General features: G+C 37.2%; 1 protein-coding gene across 1 annotated transcript in view; it reads right to left on the reverse strand.

Annotated features, from left to right (window-relative positions):
* Positions 1-2947: 2947 nt before the first annotated feature.
* The window catches only part of SMC6 (structural maintenance of chromosomes 6), a 32463-nt gene continuing 16504 nt past the window's right edge, over positions 2948-18906 (reverse strand). Inside the window, exons 18-28 of the mRNA XM_010707962.2 lie at positions 18451-18611; positions 17234-17369; positions 16221-16301; positions 14171-14341; positions 12005-12142; positions 10814-10959; positions 10004-10129; positions 7823-7928; positions 6586-6738; positions 4787-4884; positions 2948-3397 (exon numbers count right to left, since the gene is read on the reverse strand). Coding sequence (XP_010706264.1) covers positions 3289-3397; positions 4787-4884; positions 6586-6738; positions 7823-7928; positions 10004-10129; positions 10814-10959; positions 12005-12142; positions 14171-14341; positions 16221-16301; positions 17234-17369; positions 18451-18611 — 1425 coding nt within the window. The 3' untranslated portion in view covers positions 2948-3288. The remainder of the gene's footprint in view (positions 3398-4786; positions 4885-6585; positions 6739-7822; positions 7929-10003; positions 10130-10813; positions 10960-12004; positions 12143-14170; positions 14342-16220; positions 16302-17233; positions 17370-18450; positions 18612-18906) is intronic.

Here is an 18906-nt window from a genome sequence, read left to right on the forward strand (position 1 = left end):
CTTTAAACAAAGTCAATTGTTCATACTTTTACCCATGAAAAAGCCTGAAAGGCTGACAGTTGCATGTTGGATATTTCTACTTTGCCTTAGGAAATAAGACCGTAATAGCTAAAAATCAGACAATAAAGCATGGCACAAAACAAATCATTGTCTGCAATTTCAAATCTAAACGGCAAGGGAGGGGAATCAGTCGTGACCACAATCACAACCATCCCCTCCTATTTATTTTTTCTTCATATTCCAAAGAAATAGGAAACAACTGAAGTTTCAACTATTTTTTTTTTTTTTAATACCAGAATTTTACTTCGCCTACACAGGTAGTATTCTTGCCAAAATAGTGGTATACTTTGTATGTTTGGCTGTAACTTAAAAATAAAAGTTCTGAAACTATAACATACTTCTGAGTACAATATGCCCATTGTTTCCATATAGGCTAAAATTACCAGTGGTAGAGAGAATATTGAATAATCCTGTGATTTTATGCCTCTTTTGCTTACACATGCTTATAAGGGCTGCCGTGCATCCACGTTTTCCTGCACCTTAAATCTACCCAAGTGGACACGCTCTGTTTACTTGAATAAAACATTAAGGACTACACTGCCATCCAAAACACCAACAGCTCAACCTAGACTCAAACGTAACAGCATCACACAAGTCTCTTTGGGTAGCTGGTTCAGGAAACTCAATCCTTTAAGAGCCAAGAATGAGACAGCTCTGAGACCTGAGAAGGATCACTGCAAAGTAAGTATCCAAGCGACTGCTCCAGTCTTAGTTTACTCAGAGCTAATTCTCTACCATGAAAATAGTTGCTTGTAATTACTATACAGCCAGGCACAGATTTTCATCAAGTACAGTGCTAGATTAGAACACAGTATATGATTTGAATCAAAGATTGGAGTCATTGCCAATTGCTCCAATATTTCAAGCAAGCCTGTAGAAAACTTCAGAGCAACCTCAAGTAGAAACGTTGTGATATTCCTTAATCTCTTTTTCCCACAAGTCATTATAATAAGTACTATTGAAGATAAAGGTTTTCCTCTGCCTCTAAACTCTTATTTTTTGGAAGCTGAAGAAAATCAGGAGGAAATAAAGCTACTGAAGCATTCTAGTTCCATCATAAAACCAAGTCCCTCTGAAGATGTGGTTCAATACCTCGTAAGAGTATTGATTTTCAGAAAAACACAAATTTGGCTCAAGTTCCAGGAAAGTTTCGCCACGGATGCAGTTTGCATTTCCCATCTCCCCTCCCCGCCAATGTTCTCACACAGATACTTACAACTTGCTTAGGACTAAAGTATTTATCATCACACCACAGGGTTACAGAATCACTCTTTGGTAGGAGCCTCCAGAGGACTTTTTGCTTGAAGGAGGTGCAGTACTATTCAGACCCTGAAAGTCTGCAGAGGAAGGAGGCCCTACGGGCTGGCAGCACAATGTGTTTAAACACCTCCTACTCCATTGTGAACAGTACCTCTTCCCCATTGATCCAGTTAGAAGCTCAACCTGCAATTCAGAGCCACTGTCTCCCATTCTCTTGCCATGCATTTCAGTAAGCAGCCTGGCACTGTTCTACCATTACTTCCTCTTGCACAGGGCGAGCTTGCTCACAGTCTGCTGGCCTATTCTCCTAAGCTTTCAGAAGTAAGCATCTGAAGTCTTTAAAAGATGAGCAGACTTCATTGCTGGAGTTTCAACCCACCAAGAAAACCAACAGCAGTTCCAGAACACTTCCTTCAGTTCACAGCTATCTTCTTTATCTTTGAGACATCCGCAAATTTAATGGTGCTCGTATAAAAACTAAACAACATTAAAGAACAAAGTAACAATTTGTAGCCAACTATGATTCTTGCCACTAAGTCAATTTACAACTTAAACTGCAATGGTGTTTTACTGAGGAGCTGCTACTTGGTAAGTAACTCCAGTAGTAATGGTAGAACTGTTCCTTGAACTGTCTTAATGACTCCTGTGATGTTAAAAAGAAATTTAGATATATATCCCTGGTAGCTGAACTCTAAATGAACTGTTTCTGAAGAGCTCCCAATAACTGGAGAGAACTGGAGGGCATTAATTTGAGGCAGTTTGGAAAATCTGTTTTTACTTTCTCCATCCATCCCCTCATTAAAAGTCACTCAAGTACAGTGTCAGGAAAAAAAGAAGCCGACAGTTTAGAAGTTTCTATACTCTCTCTCAAAAATCTTCCACTACATTCCTCCACATTGAAGCACCTCCATCATTTCGTTACAATATAATGAATGCCTGCAAACTCAGTCTGTGCAAGAGTGAGAATCACAGAATCATAGAATGGCTGGGTTGAAAAGAACCACAGTGATCATCTGGTTTCAACTCCCTGCTATGTGCAGGGTCGCCAACCACCAGACCAGGCTGCCCAGAGCCACACCCAGCCTGGCCTTGAATGCCTCCAGGGATGGGGCATCCACAACCTCCTTGGGCAACCTATTCCAGTGCATCACCACCTTATGTGTGAAAAATTTCCCTCTAATATCTAACCTAAACCAACTTGTCTCAGTTTATGACCATTCCCCCTTGTCCTGTCACTATCCACCCTCATAAACAGCATATACAGAATATATAAAGAATATACAAACAGAATATATTAAGACATAACTTACTTGTTTCTCTAAGCTCATCTTCAAGGACAAACTATTCCCTACAAGATGCTGGGGAAGGAACACAAGCCGTTTTTCCTGCTCTGAGAATACAATGCAAAGAAACCCTTCACTCTGTGTGAATCCACACTACTCAGAAATAGTTGTTCACGTTCAGCTGCAGTGCTTCTACTGCAAGTACATAAATCAATAAATAGAGTTTTACTTCATGTGTGAACTACCACATGTTTAAGAAATAAAGCAGAACCACGAATAAACCAAGATCTTTAACTTAAGGCCAATTTTCAGAGCACAGAGACACTAAAGTATCATCGCAAGCAGCAGTTCTGGAGTTCTGTTTATTAAAATATAGCTTTGCAGTTACACAAAATTCATGTCATATTTTTCTTCCATCCACCCTTTCTCCCCATAAGCAGAAACACTCAAATAGTTGTTTGTTAAAAGTATGAGCTGAGCTGTAAGGATTTTAACAGGAAAACCTTGTGCTATAAAAACATATACAAGTACTTCTAAGAGTAAACAAATAAAATATGAAATACAGAGCTTCTTTTCCTGAGGGTATATAAGAAAGATCCTCTTACCCAACAGTAGGAAACAGCAACTTTACAGACATCAGTGAACATTTATCCCCAATATTGTGCCATATTCACATGCCTTATACTTAATCATCTTCCTCTTCTTCGTTCCTATTACGGAATGTCAGTGTTCTTTGGCCTCTTTCAGGGTCTTGCATTCGGAGGATACGAATACGGGAACTTACAGGCAGAAAACTAAAAATAAAGCATGCATGATTTAAACAAGGCACTTTCTTCACAAATTTTTTTATTTGATTCTCTCTGTTGCCTTTAAATAACTGTATCTTTTTCCTTCGACCATTTTAAAACATTAACATCAGGCTTCACTAAACTGAAAGCAGAACTTCAGATAAAGACCGATTTCAATCCTGCGATCTCTAACAATAAGACCACCTGAGTTACAGAAAAGGTACTTTTTAAGAGAAGCTCCAACTGAAATAACCATCAAATGCTGTTCATATTTGCCTTATAGATCCTGATATGGCACATATTCTAACAAGCATACCTTTACCCTTTCAACTCTTTGAAAGGGTAGATAACAGTAGGACAAGGGGAAACGGTTTTAAATTGAAGGAGGGAAGATTTAGGTTGGATGTCAGGGGGAAGTTCTTTACAGAGAGTGGTGAGGTACTGGAACAGGCTGCCCAAAGAGGTTATGGATGCCCCATCCCTGGAGATGTTCAAGGCCAGGTTGGATGGGGCCCTGGGCAGCCTGATCTGGTATTAAATGGGGAGGTTGGAGGCTGTGGAAGGGGAGTTAAAGAAGCTTCATGATCCTTGAGGTCCCTTCCAACCAAGGCCATTCTACAATTTTATGAAGTATATTTACTCGCCATCTAAGAATGAAGTTACTAACCATACAATTATACTAGCTTCTCCACTGATAATTCTTAATGTACTTTTTCTGAAGGTGGCCCACACAGAGAATTGTTACAATTGTATTGAATAGATTCAGAAATTCCCTCCAGGTATTTCCATTAAATACTGTATTAGGAGGGAGAGACAATTATAATTCGTTAACCTCATTTTGAAGAGTGCTTAAAGATCTCTGCAGGCTTCAGTGATTACTTCTGGCTAGCAGAGAAGAACTGGCTGCAGGAAGGTAGACAGGGAGTGACTCCCCTTAACTGGGCATAGCTTCACTAAGGAATTATACAGTAGGATTTTTCTGGGAACTATTAAATAAAACAAACAGCATCAAAAACAGTAAACAAATTATCAGCTTGTAGATTTAAAAAAAAAACAAACTCAGCATAAACCTCTTGAAAGTACAGTAGTATTAACAGGAAAAATGGAAAATGGCAAAGCATTGTGTCAGTTTTGTGAGGAGAGAAGAAGATCCTACCTTATACAAGGAAACATTTCAAAAAGATGCATTGATTGAAGCCCCACTGAATGTTAAGGGACATAACATAAGGAAGAAAAACAAACATCCTCCTACATTCCCAGAACTATCAGCATGGAACTGCTTAATTGTTTATGTACTACTACTACCATATTCATCTCTCTCACCTCTCTAGTTATACCCCTTGCAATCGAACGGCCACGTACTACTTCTGCTAGGAAATCTAATAATGTGATTACCTCATGCTTTGTGGGGTGAGCAAAATGAACTGCCGATGACACTGAGAGTCAGCTACCTTCAGAATCATATCCATTGCAATTCTTCTGTTGAGCATATCCTAAAGACAAAGTTGTTTAGCAGGTGGTGATACTTCACTGCATTGTCACTGCACACATTAGGGCAACCAGGTATACATAAGTTAGAAAATACTGTAATAGGAAGACCTACCTGAATTAATTCATATACAGTAAAGCTTAGCTAAATAAAAATCCAATAAAAACAATGCTTGAGAAATGCTAGGGTTAAATTTTAAAAGCTATCAACAAAACTCTGGGAAATCTTTACTCTTTAGAACTTAGTATATATGCATAATAGAAAGTTAAGTTTCTATCAAAACAGTCACATCCTATTCTTTTCCCATCAGCTTTGATATACATGTATAATATTTCTTACTTCATCTGTATGCTGAGATGAGCTTTTTTTATTTGAGTAACGTTTGCTATAAAATTCTGCCTCCTACACTCCTTTTGGAACAGTCCCATGTAGCCATGTTCATCTCTGATTGCTAGGATCATTTTGGTTATGTTTTTTTAATTGTTTCTTAGGCTTTTCTTATTTATTATATCTAAAAACACTTCCCTGAAGGCTTACTGATAAAGATGTATACAATGAAAGATACAAGCAGGGATGAAACAAAGCTCTGATTCCAAAGCTTGAACGGGAGGAGCAGCTATTTCCCTTACAGAAATGCCGATGGAGTCCTCTTGTGGCAGGTCTCCAGCATTGCAGCATAAGGAACTACACACTGCTTAACGGAATGCTGCACTTAATGGCACAGCTGTATCAAAACAAACTGGGTGTAATTACTTAGGGAATACAGAAGATTAACGTTCACTGCAGGGCCTACAGTTTTGATTATGCATCTTTGTCTAGACAGGTGAATAAAATTCTGTACAACTAATTCATAACACAGGATCTAAGCTTTTCAAGTTTGTAGAATCTATGACACAAACAGGCAAAGCTCAGTCATTTAACACACACATGCTAAAAAAAACAGCTGCTGGACCACCTTGGATTTATGCATTCCTTTCTGAAGTTCTTAATGCATGAAATACATCATCCTTTTTTCCTTTTAGATCTTTGATTCCCAGTAAATTGATCAGTGGAGGAAAGGGACACTGAAGGAAAGACAGTAGGTAGTCTTCATCTCATAGAACTGTCCTTTCTCCCAAACCACGTTGGATATTAATAAGGATATATATATCTTTTACACATACATACATATATGTGTCTATATATGTATATGAATTCCTAACTGCCTATCCAGGGAAATGATACACAAAGATGAGGTTTATCAGTTCTAGCTGACAGGAGTATTTACTGTTCCTCATTCAGCATTTCAGCATCTTGGAAAGGAGCTACTGAGTGAAATACACAGCAAGTTTTTATGTAATAACTCAACTGCTATACTTGCACTGAAAAAAGATATTGATCACAAAAGTGGTAGAAGTCAAGGCACATGCTAAAAGCCCAGGAGAGTCACTGGCAAAAGCCAAGGCACGTGCTAAACTCATGACAGTCACAGCAACAAAGATAAATAGTAAGTGCTTGGGGAAGTAATAAAGAGTAACAGGCCAATTTTTAAAAAGTAAGCTTCCAAAAAAATCACTAAATGTATTGAAAAAAAGTTCCCTAATGGCACTTCTGTTTAATATTATTATTTAGAGTTAACTGAAGTGTTTAAAACTCTAACCAGTCACAACTCAACTGTTTTGCTAATTTACACAAACTAGAATGGCACATGTAGTTTAAACCGTACCATGTAGACGTCAAATTCATCCAGGCATCTGAAAGGAGATTCAGTAATGGACCATAGAGAAAGAATGAAACAAACTGTTGAGAAGGAACGTTCGCCTCCTGATAAAGATCTCACATTGTTCGGGGCAGCTCTGTCCTCCTCTCCAGGCTGAACCTGGAAATAAAAATAACAGAGCAATTTTTAAACTTGGAGACTTATTAACAGAGAAGTTATTTTAACTGTAAATGCATTATATATGATGTAGATACATCACTTGAAAAGAAATGTATGTAATTCCCCACCATTCTGGAAAGGATCCAGAATGAAATGGCTCTAAACTACTTTAAAACACATTTCTAGGACCATCACAGCTTCCCCAACTATGGCAGAATGCGCTGAACAGATTGAATAAATGATTCTGCCAGCATTTTCTTGTTCAATTCTCTATTTTAAAAGCTGTGAAACATTATTTAGTAAAATGACAACCAGTATCTTATTACAGAAAAATCCAATGGTTACCCCAGCTATAATAGAAAAGCAGGTAACTGATTCACAGCTGCAGTTAAAGGAGGAGCAGTTTATTCATCAGGATAAGTGCAACCACTGAAAACATTTGGTTCCATTGCTTATGGTGACACCTTGTGGCACTCTACCTAATTAAACTTCAGCATTTTCTCAACTTGTTAATTAAATTACTTTTAAATTAAATTACTTTTAATAAGCTAAGCAGAAAAACATTTTGTTGGTGGTGGTTTTTTATTGTTATTATTTTGGATGTTCTGGGTTTAACTTTCTTGACTACATTTAGATCTCACGCATAAGAAACATGAAACATCAGCTAGAAAAAGAGAAGTTAACTGATAAAGTTACACGATGACTTGACATTTTTGAGTGTTCTGGATACCTGCCCTTCACCTGTTTAATGAGGACAATGTCAACAACTATTTATGCCATCGCTACACATTTTCCCCTCAATTCCTAGAACTGAAGTCTCCCACAGACTAAGACTTTTGGGGGGGCACGTTAAGAGATACACATTTACAGAATACACAGAAAATATGTAATGCTGGGATCTATCAGCCACTTAAAGGAAATAGCCATCAAACATTCACACAAATACATCAAAGCTTCCTATCAATGATACAGGGATGAATAATTCTGAAAGACTAACTCAAATGACTGACAAGTGAACTCCTAATATTAAGAACAACTACTTTAACACATATTATCACACTTGAAATAATATAAAATAACTTACTGTTATCGAAAGTGTCTCATTTTTGTGATCAAAAAGTATTCTTCCACTGCAACCTCGAATGCGTAATAAGTGGTCAAAGTACAGTTTGCACCGCAAAGAAAGGAGCCTTAAATCAATTAAATCACACAAACATCACGTCAGTACACCTTAAAATACTTGAAAAAACAACAACAGATTTCTTTTTTTTTTTTTAAATTTAAATCAGCAGCTTCACATCAGAATCTTGAATGCTGAGCCCTACTCTATTAATAACATTTTCCTATATCAAAAACACTCTCGTGCAGCTGACTTGACACTGGACGTATTGGAGAGACTCAGACACAGTAACAAGCAAAGAAACCCAGAAGTATTGGCTTTGTACTTTCTGTAAGTTTAACTCCTGCTTTAATAGACTTTTTACACGCTTGTTCCACAGCTCTAACAGAAAAAGTGGTTGGTCTATGTCTCAGTTACAAGTGGGCCAGAGTAGCTGTTCTTCATAGCATTTGGTATGATGCTACGTTTGGTTTTATGAGAAAAACAATGTTGATAGTTGTCACAGAGCAGTTCTGTATGGAGTCAAGGATGCTTAGTTTAAGGAAGTTTAAGGAAGTTTAAATGCTCTCAGCTTCTTGTGCTGCCCAGTCAGCAAGGAGGGCACAAGGAGCTGGGAGGGGACAGAACCAGACCAGCTGTGTAAGGAACTGGCTGGAGGTCCAGGCCCAGAGGATGGTGTTGAACAGAGTTAAATCCAGCTGGCAACTGGTCACGAGTGGTGTTCCCCAGGGGTTGGTACTGGGGCTTGTCCTACTCAACATCTTTATTGGTGACCTTGATGAGGGCATCGAGTGCACCCTCAGTAAGTTTGCAGATGACACCATGTTAGCAGGAAGTGTTCGTTTATCTGAGGGTAGGGAGACCCTACAGAGGGATCTAGACAGGCTGGATAGCCAGGCTGAGGCTGATGGGATGAGGTTCAGCAAGACCAAATGCCGGGTCCTGCACTTTGGCCGCAACAACCCCAGGTAACGCTACAGGCTTGGGGCAGAGTGGCTGGAGGACTGCGTACAGGAAATGGACCTGGGGGTATTGGTCGATACTCAGCTGAACACGAGCAGTAGCATGCCCAGGTGGCCAAGAAGGCCACTGGCACCCTGGCTTGCATCAGAAATAGTACTGCCAGCAGGAGTAGGGAGATGATCGTCCCTCTCTACTCAGCCCTGGTGAGGCCGCACTCTGAGTGCTGTGTTCAGTTTTGGGCCTCTCACTACCAGAAGGACATGGAGGCTCTGAAGCATGTTCGGAGAAGGGCAGTGAAGCTGCGAGGGGTCTGGAGCACAAATCATACGAGGAGAGGCTGAGGCAACTAATCACATTGTTTTTCCAACTGCCTGACCAGGTGACCTCTAAACTATCAGGCATAATAGCACTGGATCTTAGAGCAAGATTGGGTTAGAAAACTATGCAAGACAAAAGGAAGGAAGAGGAACATGACTAGTAGCTGTGCTGAGACACTAATCACTAGAACTCCATAGGGACTCAACAGCTGTGCACTGCCTCACTTCACAAGTACCATGGAATTTTTTTTAAAAAACATCAGTTTTGTCCAAGTTCTGTCCAGTATCATAGTCTGTATAATCTGTCAACTATGTCAGAGCACTCACTACAGCTTATTCAAACTGTCTAACACCTGCTGGCTTATTTAAAGCAAACATATTTACTTCTAAGTGTGTTTAAAAAAAATCCAAAGAAAAGTACTGTCAAAATGATTCCCAAATATATTTACAGCATGTGTGACAACATCAGTCCTACTCATTCTTAAAAGTTTCCAACGATAAGTGCTATAACTTTAGCACTGTACATTTTAGGCTTTGAAACTGATTTAACTCTAAGAAAGCTGTATCACCATAAAAATATTTATTTCTCATGAGCACGCTCTGTAATTCACCCCCTGAAGCACAGGCACCAATTACATATCAGCAGTATACTCTGTTAGCCAAAGAATGCAACCTCAGAGACCACTGTACCACACTCCTCAACTAGCAGATCTGAAGAGCAGCAGAAACAACTTTTTATGATGAATATTCAAATTATAATAAAGTATAACGTCAGCATGTGTGGAAATTTTTCTGTTTTACTGTATAATAAATATATCTACATCCTAGTTAACTGAAAATTGAAATTACAGTAAAATGACTTTACCTTAAGAACCGACGATATATGTTGAATCTCTGTGTCATTATTTCTTCCAGCAGCCTAATAAATTTCTTTAGGTTATTTACTTTACTGTTTGCATCCTCATATCTTTCCTTTGCATCAAGAAATCGCCTGTTTTAATTAACAGGAAGTTCAGCATTAACGTGTACTAGACTAAAATCAAGCAGTTACTGCAAATGCTGAAAATCAATTTAATAATTAAAATATTCAAATAGAAATTGTATTGTAAGGCTCCATATTAAAACTAAAAGCATTTCAACATGTCAGGTAATCCATCCTTCACAAATGAGAAGAGAACAAATAATTAAGTTTAACTTCTATTTGTTTTTCTGTTAAACAGAATCTTGTGTACTAAAGAGAATTAATGATTGAGCTTCCCATGTACAAGAACAGCCAAGTGAAATACACTGCAGCTTAAATCTCAAGTAACTGTCTAACTTCTACGTTAGTTATTCTAAGTAGAAAAATGCTTAATGCTCTGTGCATCCCAGAACAAGAGTGAGTTTTGATCTAGTCATAACCAGTCATAACTGGGGTACCTCTAAATACTTAAGTGCAAGTGTTTAATTATTGGTTGTTTCAGAGTATCAACCCTGCGTGAAACCTACCTACAGAGGAGGTTCAACTTTCCTAAGACCATTCAGTACTGGCTGACTGAGCAATCAATACAGTATGGTTCTACACATTCATCTATTGCTTAAGTATGAAAAATACATGAATGCCCTCTAAGAAAACTGGTGTTTCCTCTCTCTCTTCCATCTTACTTGAACTAGACAAACATTAACAATGACTTACTGTATTATTTCTTCTGTGTTTCCACGGTGACTTTTTTCTGTCTTTATCCTCTCTCTCAAGCGATTCATCTCTGCATCAAGACTCTTCACAGTACGGGTGACTTCTATGCGCTCTGAGTAGATTTGCCTAGCCTGTGCAGTTTTTTCCTAAAGAAACATTTGAAATTCAATTAGCTGTTACATCTTTAAAATGTCTGTTAGTCTTTGCTGCAAATATTTTGTGCTACAGAAAAAGCAAGGCTTCCAAGCAAAACCAAAAGTTTTTGCAATATTATTTATGTACGCTCATTACAACAAAATTATTGTTACCATCAACAATTTTACTAACAGCATTTCTGAATAGGTAGTTATTTAGTATTGGTCTCTTCCAATATCTAAAAGGTGCTTACAGCAAAGCGGGGTTGGTCTCATCTCACTGGTGACAGGTGACAGAACAAGAGAAAATGGCCTCAAGTTGCATCAGGGTAAGTTTAGGTTGGGTATCAGAAAAACTTTTTTTTACAGAAAGGGTTGTTAAGCACTGGATTAGGCTCCCCAGGGAGGTGGTTGAGTCACCATCCCTGGATGTGTTTAAAAACGATTTGGATGGGGTGCTCAGGGACATGATTTAGCAGAGGGTTATTAGGGTAGTACAGTTAGGTTGTGCTTGGACATGATCTTGAAGGTCTTTTCCAACCTGAGCAATTCTATGATTCTAGTTCAGTATTAACAACGATATCTAGCAATTTTAATGTATTCACTGTTATTTATCTAATAGAGATAAATAAGGAACTAAGTGCACCAATACTTCAATAGGACTTAATCATCTAAATGCTTCCATAAAGGATTTCAGAATTAGTCTGTAAAGCTTAACAAGTTCAGTCACTGAAAGGTCACGTATGAAGTCTGTACAGGAGAAAAATCTGGCTCCCAAAAAGCAGAACAGTAATATTCAGATTAACTTAAAATACGTATTTCTGGGTGAAAGCATTCCCATCTTCGCATTGCATAAATGCAGAAGAGTAATTCCTGATGGATAATCATTAACTTATCAAGACTGACATGGTGCTCTGCCAGACAGAGATGCCTTGATTCACTTACACAAAGTCTACTTGATCTACACGCGAATAGCTTGGAACATAATTAAGAAAATATTCATCTTACCAAGTATTAACCATCATCTGTATGCTATAAAAGCAAAATGATTTATTACCTCCAATTCTTTCTCTTTGGCAGCTAGTAATTCTTTATGTTTTTTTATGCAAGTCAAATGTTCTTTCTTTTTGTCTTCATAGTACTGCAAACAACGTCTTCTGTTTTCCACTTCTGAGTCCGCTTTGTCCAATTCATCCTATTTTGAGGAAGTCAAGATGTGAAAAGTGAACTGTATGAGGCAGATGCCTAAGCACCTCTCTAATATATACACACTTTTCAAGTGTAATCTGACAGCAAGAAGGGTGAGAGTGCACAAGATGCTGGAAGAGGACAAAACCAGAACCACTGACCCAAATAGACCAAAGGGACTTTCCGAACATATGACATCATGCTCAACAATAAAAGCTGGGAAAAAAGGATGGAAAGGGAGGACACACTTGGAGTAATGGTGTGTGTCTTCCAAAGAAACCACTATGCGTGATGGAGACCTGGTTTCCTGGAAGTGGCTGAACATCTGCCAGCTGGAAGCTAATGAATCCCTTTCTCTATTTTGTTTGTATACACTCTTTGTGATCTACCTAGTAATCTTACTCTCAATCCACAAGATTTCTCACTTTCACTCCTCTTCTGATTCTCTTCCTCATCCCAATGCTGAGAGAGTGAGAAGCAGCAGGTTGCTGAGATGCTTACCGGAGTTAAACCACAATGGAATTGAACCTTGAAGGGATGTTCTTTCTACTAAATCCCCCCAAAACAAATTCATTGTGTGTACTCCATTCTAACCAGAACTTCTAATGCATTTGATTACCCAGCTGTGTGAAAGTTCAGTGTTCCACTAACTAAAGTGCATGACAGCTGCTACAAAAGTAATGCCTCTTATTTTATTATGTTCGTGGGATGGCAGCAGACACTGAATCTTCCTGTTAATATTCTGTTACATTTCATTGCTGTGTGACAGATGGCAGCAGGGGGGCACTCTGATAAAATGCTGTCTGATACAGAAGTTCGTATGAAACAAAGGCATGTCACTGAATTCCTCCATGTGGAAAAAATGGCACCCACTGACATTCATCAGTGCTTGCTGAATACTGGAGACAAAACAGTGGAGGTGAGCACAGTGAGGCAGCAGGTGGTGTGTTACCACAGTGACATCAAAGACAAGCCATCTATCAGACAGCCATGCAGATTTTAACAGGCGCTGCATGCACCCTTGCTCATGGCTGGCAAAAATGCATAGCTAATGGTGGTGGCTAAGCTGAAAAATAGTGCCTTATAGCTGAGAGTTTTCTTTACGAAATAGTGTTACTGTGCTCTTCGCATCTGTTTTAGTTTCTGTGGAAATAAATAGCAAGCATTACTTTTGGAGCAATTTACATAATATAGATTATGGCAACTTCCGTATCACATGTTAACTAAATTGACTGTCTTTTCCAGACACACTTTGCAGAGTTATCAAGAACAACAATGTAAATTAAAATGCAATTTCATTCCTCAGCCCTGATAGTAGATGGCTTATCTAAAAAAAAAGAGAATCAAGAATACTAAAACAAATGAAAACAAACCATCATCAATAATAATGGATGCTCTCACCTTTTTGTAATCGTATCTTAAAGCTACAGCTTGATATACGCTGATTGTTTAAGAATGTCTACAACAGATACACTGTAGTTACTATATTTATCAGTTATTTCCTTACCTGTTTCCTTCCTCTTCTTGTTACTCTTGATTCAGGCAGACTACATATCAATACACAGTTTATGTGAGGCACATAAGAGATTTCTGCAGTGATAAGTCTGAGTTTCCAGTCGCTCCTTTCTTACATAGGTTTAGAACACTTTTTATATGCTGAACTCTGTTATTCCAATTTTAAACCATTAATTCTTGTAGTATGAGATTGCCAAGATTCCATTTTGCCAAATTTTGCCTTTATCTTAGGCTTACTATATATCTTGTGTTAATTTTCTATAATTTCCAAGTATATTCTCTAATCTTGAATAATCAAAACCATGTAATGGTATCTTCTGTGATTGTGCAGCTTTATAGAATAACAACCATTTCGTACAGAACTCCAAATCTATTTTGAAAACTGACCAGTTATGAATATTCTTAGCCAGGCCTTGGCAGAAACCACAGATGACCTATTTTCTTAGGTAAGCCTTAAAACTATCAGGAAGAACCATCCTGCCTCCATTTAAACAAAAATAAAACATGGACATGTTGCTACCTTAATTGGATTAGTGATATCTTCTACTTGATTCATTTTCTCTTTAATTTCTTCATATCTTTTCTCAGCTGCCCGAAGAATCTCGTTCAGTTCTTCCATTTTTCTGCTTTCTTCCTGCATTTCTTGTCTTACAGATTCCATCTTGTTTTTATTTTCTTCAGCCACATCTTCCTGTCAAAATATATTAAAACAAAGAACAAAAGGAAGACGTGTATTTACACATTATTTTTACAGGAATATAGGATAAGTAACTGTACTGTCACTGTTCCTGAGACAATTATACCATTACTAACTGATTATCACCATACATGCTTCCTGTTTTAGAAAGACAAATATTAGGGAAAAATTTAAATGGAACCTTGTATTATACTAAAATGCTTCTTCACAATCAGACAATTGTGAAAGCAAGGTAAGAATGAAAGACAAATATCAAGTGAAATAACAGGTAAAAATACATAGTAGTGATAAGGAAGTGCAGGGAAAAAAAACAAAAACAAACAAACAAACAAAAATAACACCAAGAAATATCCAAGAAAGGACTAATGAGAAATAAATACATAAATCAACCCTTATCAGAAGACAACAGTAAAATTTCTTGTTGTTGACAAAGTGTCTGATAACCTTTTTACAAATACAAAGCAGAATGATATTCTCCTACAAAGAGGAAATGGAATATTTTCTGTTTCACTAAAAGGATGAACATGCATTTCCTACACCTACAGGACTTGACTGTCTAAAAGAAAAAAGCCCTGAACCTTCAAGAAGCTCGCAGAATCATTACCTAATGATTCTTCACTTGTTGAGTATGCTTTGAAATTTTTACTCACACATGCACACACAGAAAGACAGCCTACTGATAAAGTATGAAGTTATGCAATTCATCCCCTCACTGACCCCAGATAAAATAGTGGGAAAACTAAAACTAATTCTAGATCTTCATCACCTAGGCATTAGCTTATGACAGAAAAATACTTAAATCAATATAACTACTAATGAACAAATCACAAACATTTATATTCTGAAGTACTAATCATACATTCTAAGAACATAAGGACAAGCACTTTGAACGAACCATAGTGGTATGATTCTTCTTTAAGTTGGTATTTGCCCTTCAAAACTTAAAACTCCATGGTAAATTGACAACAAAGCAAGAAACTATGGATTCAGGGCAGAAAGGTACGATAAATTATCGTAGAATCATAGAATGGCCTGGGTTGAAAAGGACCACAATGACCATCCAGTTTCAACCCCCTGCTGTGTGCAGGGCCGCCAACCATCAGACCAGGCTGCCCAGAGCCACATCCAGCCTGGCCTTGAATGCCTCCAGGGATGGGGCATCCACAACCTCCTTGGGCAGCCTGTTCCAGTGTGTCACCACCCTCTGGGTGAAAAACTTCCTCCTAATACCTAACCTAAATCTTCTCTGTCTCAGTTTAAAACCATTCCCCCTTGTCCAATCACTATCTACCCTTGTGAGCAATTGTTCTCCCTCCTCTTTATATGCTTCTTTCAAATACTGGAAGGCCACAAAGAGGTCATCCCAGAGCCTTCTCTTTTACATGCTAAACAAGCCCAGTTCCCTCAACATTTCTTCATATTATGGTCCAGAGTGTCCTTTATCTATGCTTTGATGATACTGCTTCTAACCTCCAAGCCTACATTCACTGCTTTTCCCCAGCCAAAGTTTTTATGGTTCTGTATAACTTGAAATAACCAATGAAAATTCACAGAATATTTCTTTATTTCTTTATTGCCTTCCATGCACCCGCAGTGCACCACTCATTTGAAGAAGAGAGGAGGAAAAGTAGGGGAAAAAAAAATACAAAAAAAAACAACAAAACAAACACCCATCAGAAATAAAATAATATCATTGACATAACTGTAGACTTTCTGTAAAGTATATAATTTTTTGCTATTTATCCAACTTGCACCCTGAATGATAATCTAGGAGATCTAGGGTGTCTGCTTGTTTCTAATTGTCAATCATTATCAACATTCAAGGATATTTTCCCACAAACTTATTAGATAAAATTGGATAATCTTTTCTTACTAATGCACGGATGTCCATGTACTGGATTTCATCAACATTCTCAAGATCTGCTATTTCTGCAGCTGTTCTTCGTGTTTTTATCTAGGAAAAAAGTAAATAATATTAAGCTTACCTAAAAAAGAAAAGGCATTCATTCATTGAAATCTACATAGAAAGTAATGCATTTCAACTTATAGTTTCATCAGTGGCTATGAGAGAAAGAATTCTTCCTGCTTACCTATGGAATCCATTTCTAAAAGGCAAAACTTAATGTGAAAAGCCTATGCACTTTAAATCATTAAATTATAACCATGTTTCCATTCAACATGAAATGTAAATCAAAAATATTTTACATTCATTTAATACAAATTCATGTGCCATTTGTGTGCTGGTTCTTATTTATGATTTACTGAATATAAGCTTGCATGGTATATATCATCTTATATTTCCTAACAGTAATAACATAATTAGTTACCATAAATATCTATTATGCCCACTAGCATAGGAAGTCTTGCAGAAAACAAGTACTGATGGTTGTAAAATGGTTTAATTTATCTTTTTTATTAAACAAAACTTAAAAGTGTGGAATATTCAACATACTAAAATAGATCAAGAATATAAATGAAAAGCAGAAAAAGAAACAATATTCTGGGAACAAAAAGGCAATGCTCAACAGAAATACAGAAGAGGAATATAGCAGAAAGAAGCCTCTACTAAATACTGCAACAATTTCCCACTTGTGTCCCAAAATAGCAGCAGAGATTTTATTTATGAGCTTTAGCATAACAGTGAAAGAACAAAATGAAACAAGAACACCATAAAGAACAACAGCAGTATTGCCAAAACTTCCATCATCCTAAATGATGAAAGTATTCTATAGATGGTAGCATATAAAATCTTCTGTGTTTTTATACAAATGCCAAAGCAAGGGTAAGCATAAATACTTAAAATTATCAACTGCTCAAAGTGAAAGTCAAAGAGAAACAGGAAAAGACTGACCAGAATCTAAAAAGGAACGCTCTGCCTATTTTTACCTGTAGTTCTTTTTGATGTTGTCGATGATGATGAAGATAACTTTCATTCTGCTTAATTTCATGTTCAGTGGAAGACAAACGTTTCTGAGATGCTGCCAACTGTGCTTTCCGGCTTGCAATTTCATTCTCCAAGAGACTTTAAAAAACAAAAAAAGTGACATTGGAATATTATTATATACACACACAAACACATTTTTGATGACAAAAGTGTGTGACAAAGCAAAGCACAGAAAACCATAAAAGATAGGTTTGTGATCAATGAATTACTCATCAGTAAAAAAAATACCAAATCCCTGCAGTAGAGCTCACAGTTGGTAACTACCAGATAATGGTTGCTTAGTCCCAGGTGAACAAAGCATTGATGTAATTTGAACCACTGGTAACTTTCGTTAGCAACTGTAGCAAACAGGGCAAAATACCTCAACTAAACTGCAGAATTACTTATAAGAATATCAATGCATCTTGAGAGAAAACAAATGCTTTGACTAGGAAAAACCTACTTCCAACTGAGAAAATAATATGAAAAAATATTCCTACATTCTCATACTTTTCTTTCTATTAAAGATTTCAGAGACTTCCATGAGTTCTTTCAGCACGCAGTAAACCTATTTAAAATGCAAAATAAAACCTATATTTTTTTATTATTATTATTTTATTATTATTATTATTTATTGATGACTAAGCTCTGCTAGAGTCCTTGATCCCTAGAAAAGGAAGGCAAAATTTTACTAATATTACAGCTCAAACAAACAACCAACACCCACAATCTTTGTGTTTAAGTGTTTAATCAACTTCTTAACTATTGTTAAGGACGCATGAAATGGATTGGACTGATTGTGTCTCATCCCAGAATCAGAATTTAATAAGTTTCATATATACCATTCCCGATGAATGTTTCGTTACTTTTGGTTACATTTGGTATTTCAGTGTCCTCAATTTACTGGGCGAGAATTCAAGATTTTAAAAATCCAACCAGATTTCAAAGACAAACTACTGATTTTTTAATAGTAAAGGCACTGAAAGAGAAGTTTTCCAGAATTCTCCATTCTCAAAAAGAATATGTAAACCTCAGAGTGGGAGAGAAAGGAGACTATTGGAGGGTGGGTGTCTCTGATGCACACACATCCAAACAGACAAATACACAATTCCATCATTCAAATCAATAAATACATGTATGGGTTTTTTCAAAAACAAAACCAACATTGCAAGTTGCTAACCTTATTTCTGCTTCAACATCTTTGCTTAGATACTTGGGTCTGAGGTAATCAGAAGAATAATATCGTCTGTTAAATACTTGATCACCTTCAGCAGTGAAAGCTTCTCTACAATTTTTTGGAGGATTGTTAGACTGCATTACTTCACGAGCTTTACAGCTACTCTGAAAAACAAAATTGCCTCATCATATGTATAGAAAATTCACCACAATTACAGAAATCAATTTAAAACAGATCTAGCAGTTCCCAGTCCTAACGAAAAACAAGAAATGCAGAAATTGAACAATAATTTGAAAAAGTCTCTAATGTCTACAATCTGCTTTTCTCCATTGAGTAAGACATTCATGTTCTCAAAACCATCAACGCTCTCAAAAACAATCCACTTAGTATAGCTGCCAGTTTCTAAATTGTAAACTATATAATCTGATCAGTCCCTTGTAATTTGCCATGGCGGGGGGG

Source organism: Meleagris gallopavo, chromosome 2 (assembly GCF_000146605.3).
Source record: "Meleagris gallopavo isolate NT-WF06-2002-E0010 breed Aviagen turkey brand Nicholas breeding stock chromosome 2, Turkey_5.1, whole genome shotgun sequence".
Taxonomy (NCBI): domain Eukaryota; kingdom Metazoa; phylum Chordata; class Aves; order Galliformes; family Phasianidae; genus Meleagris; species Meleagris gallopavo.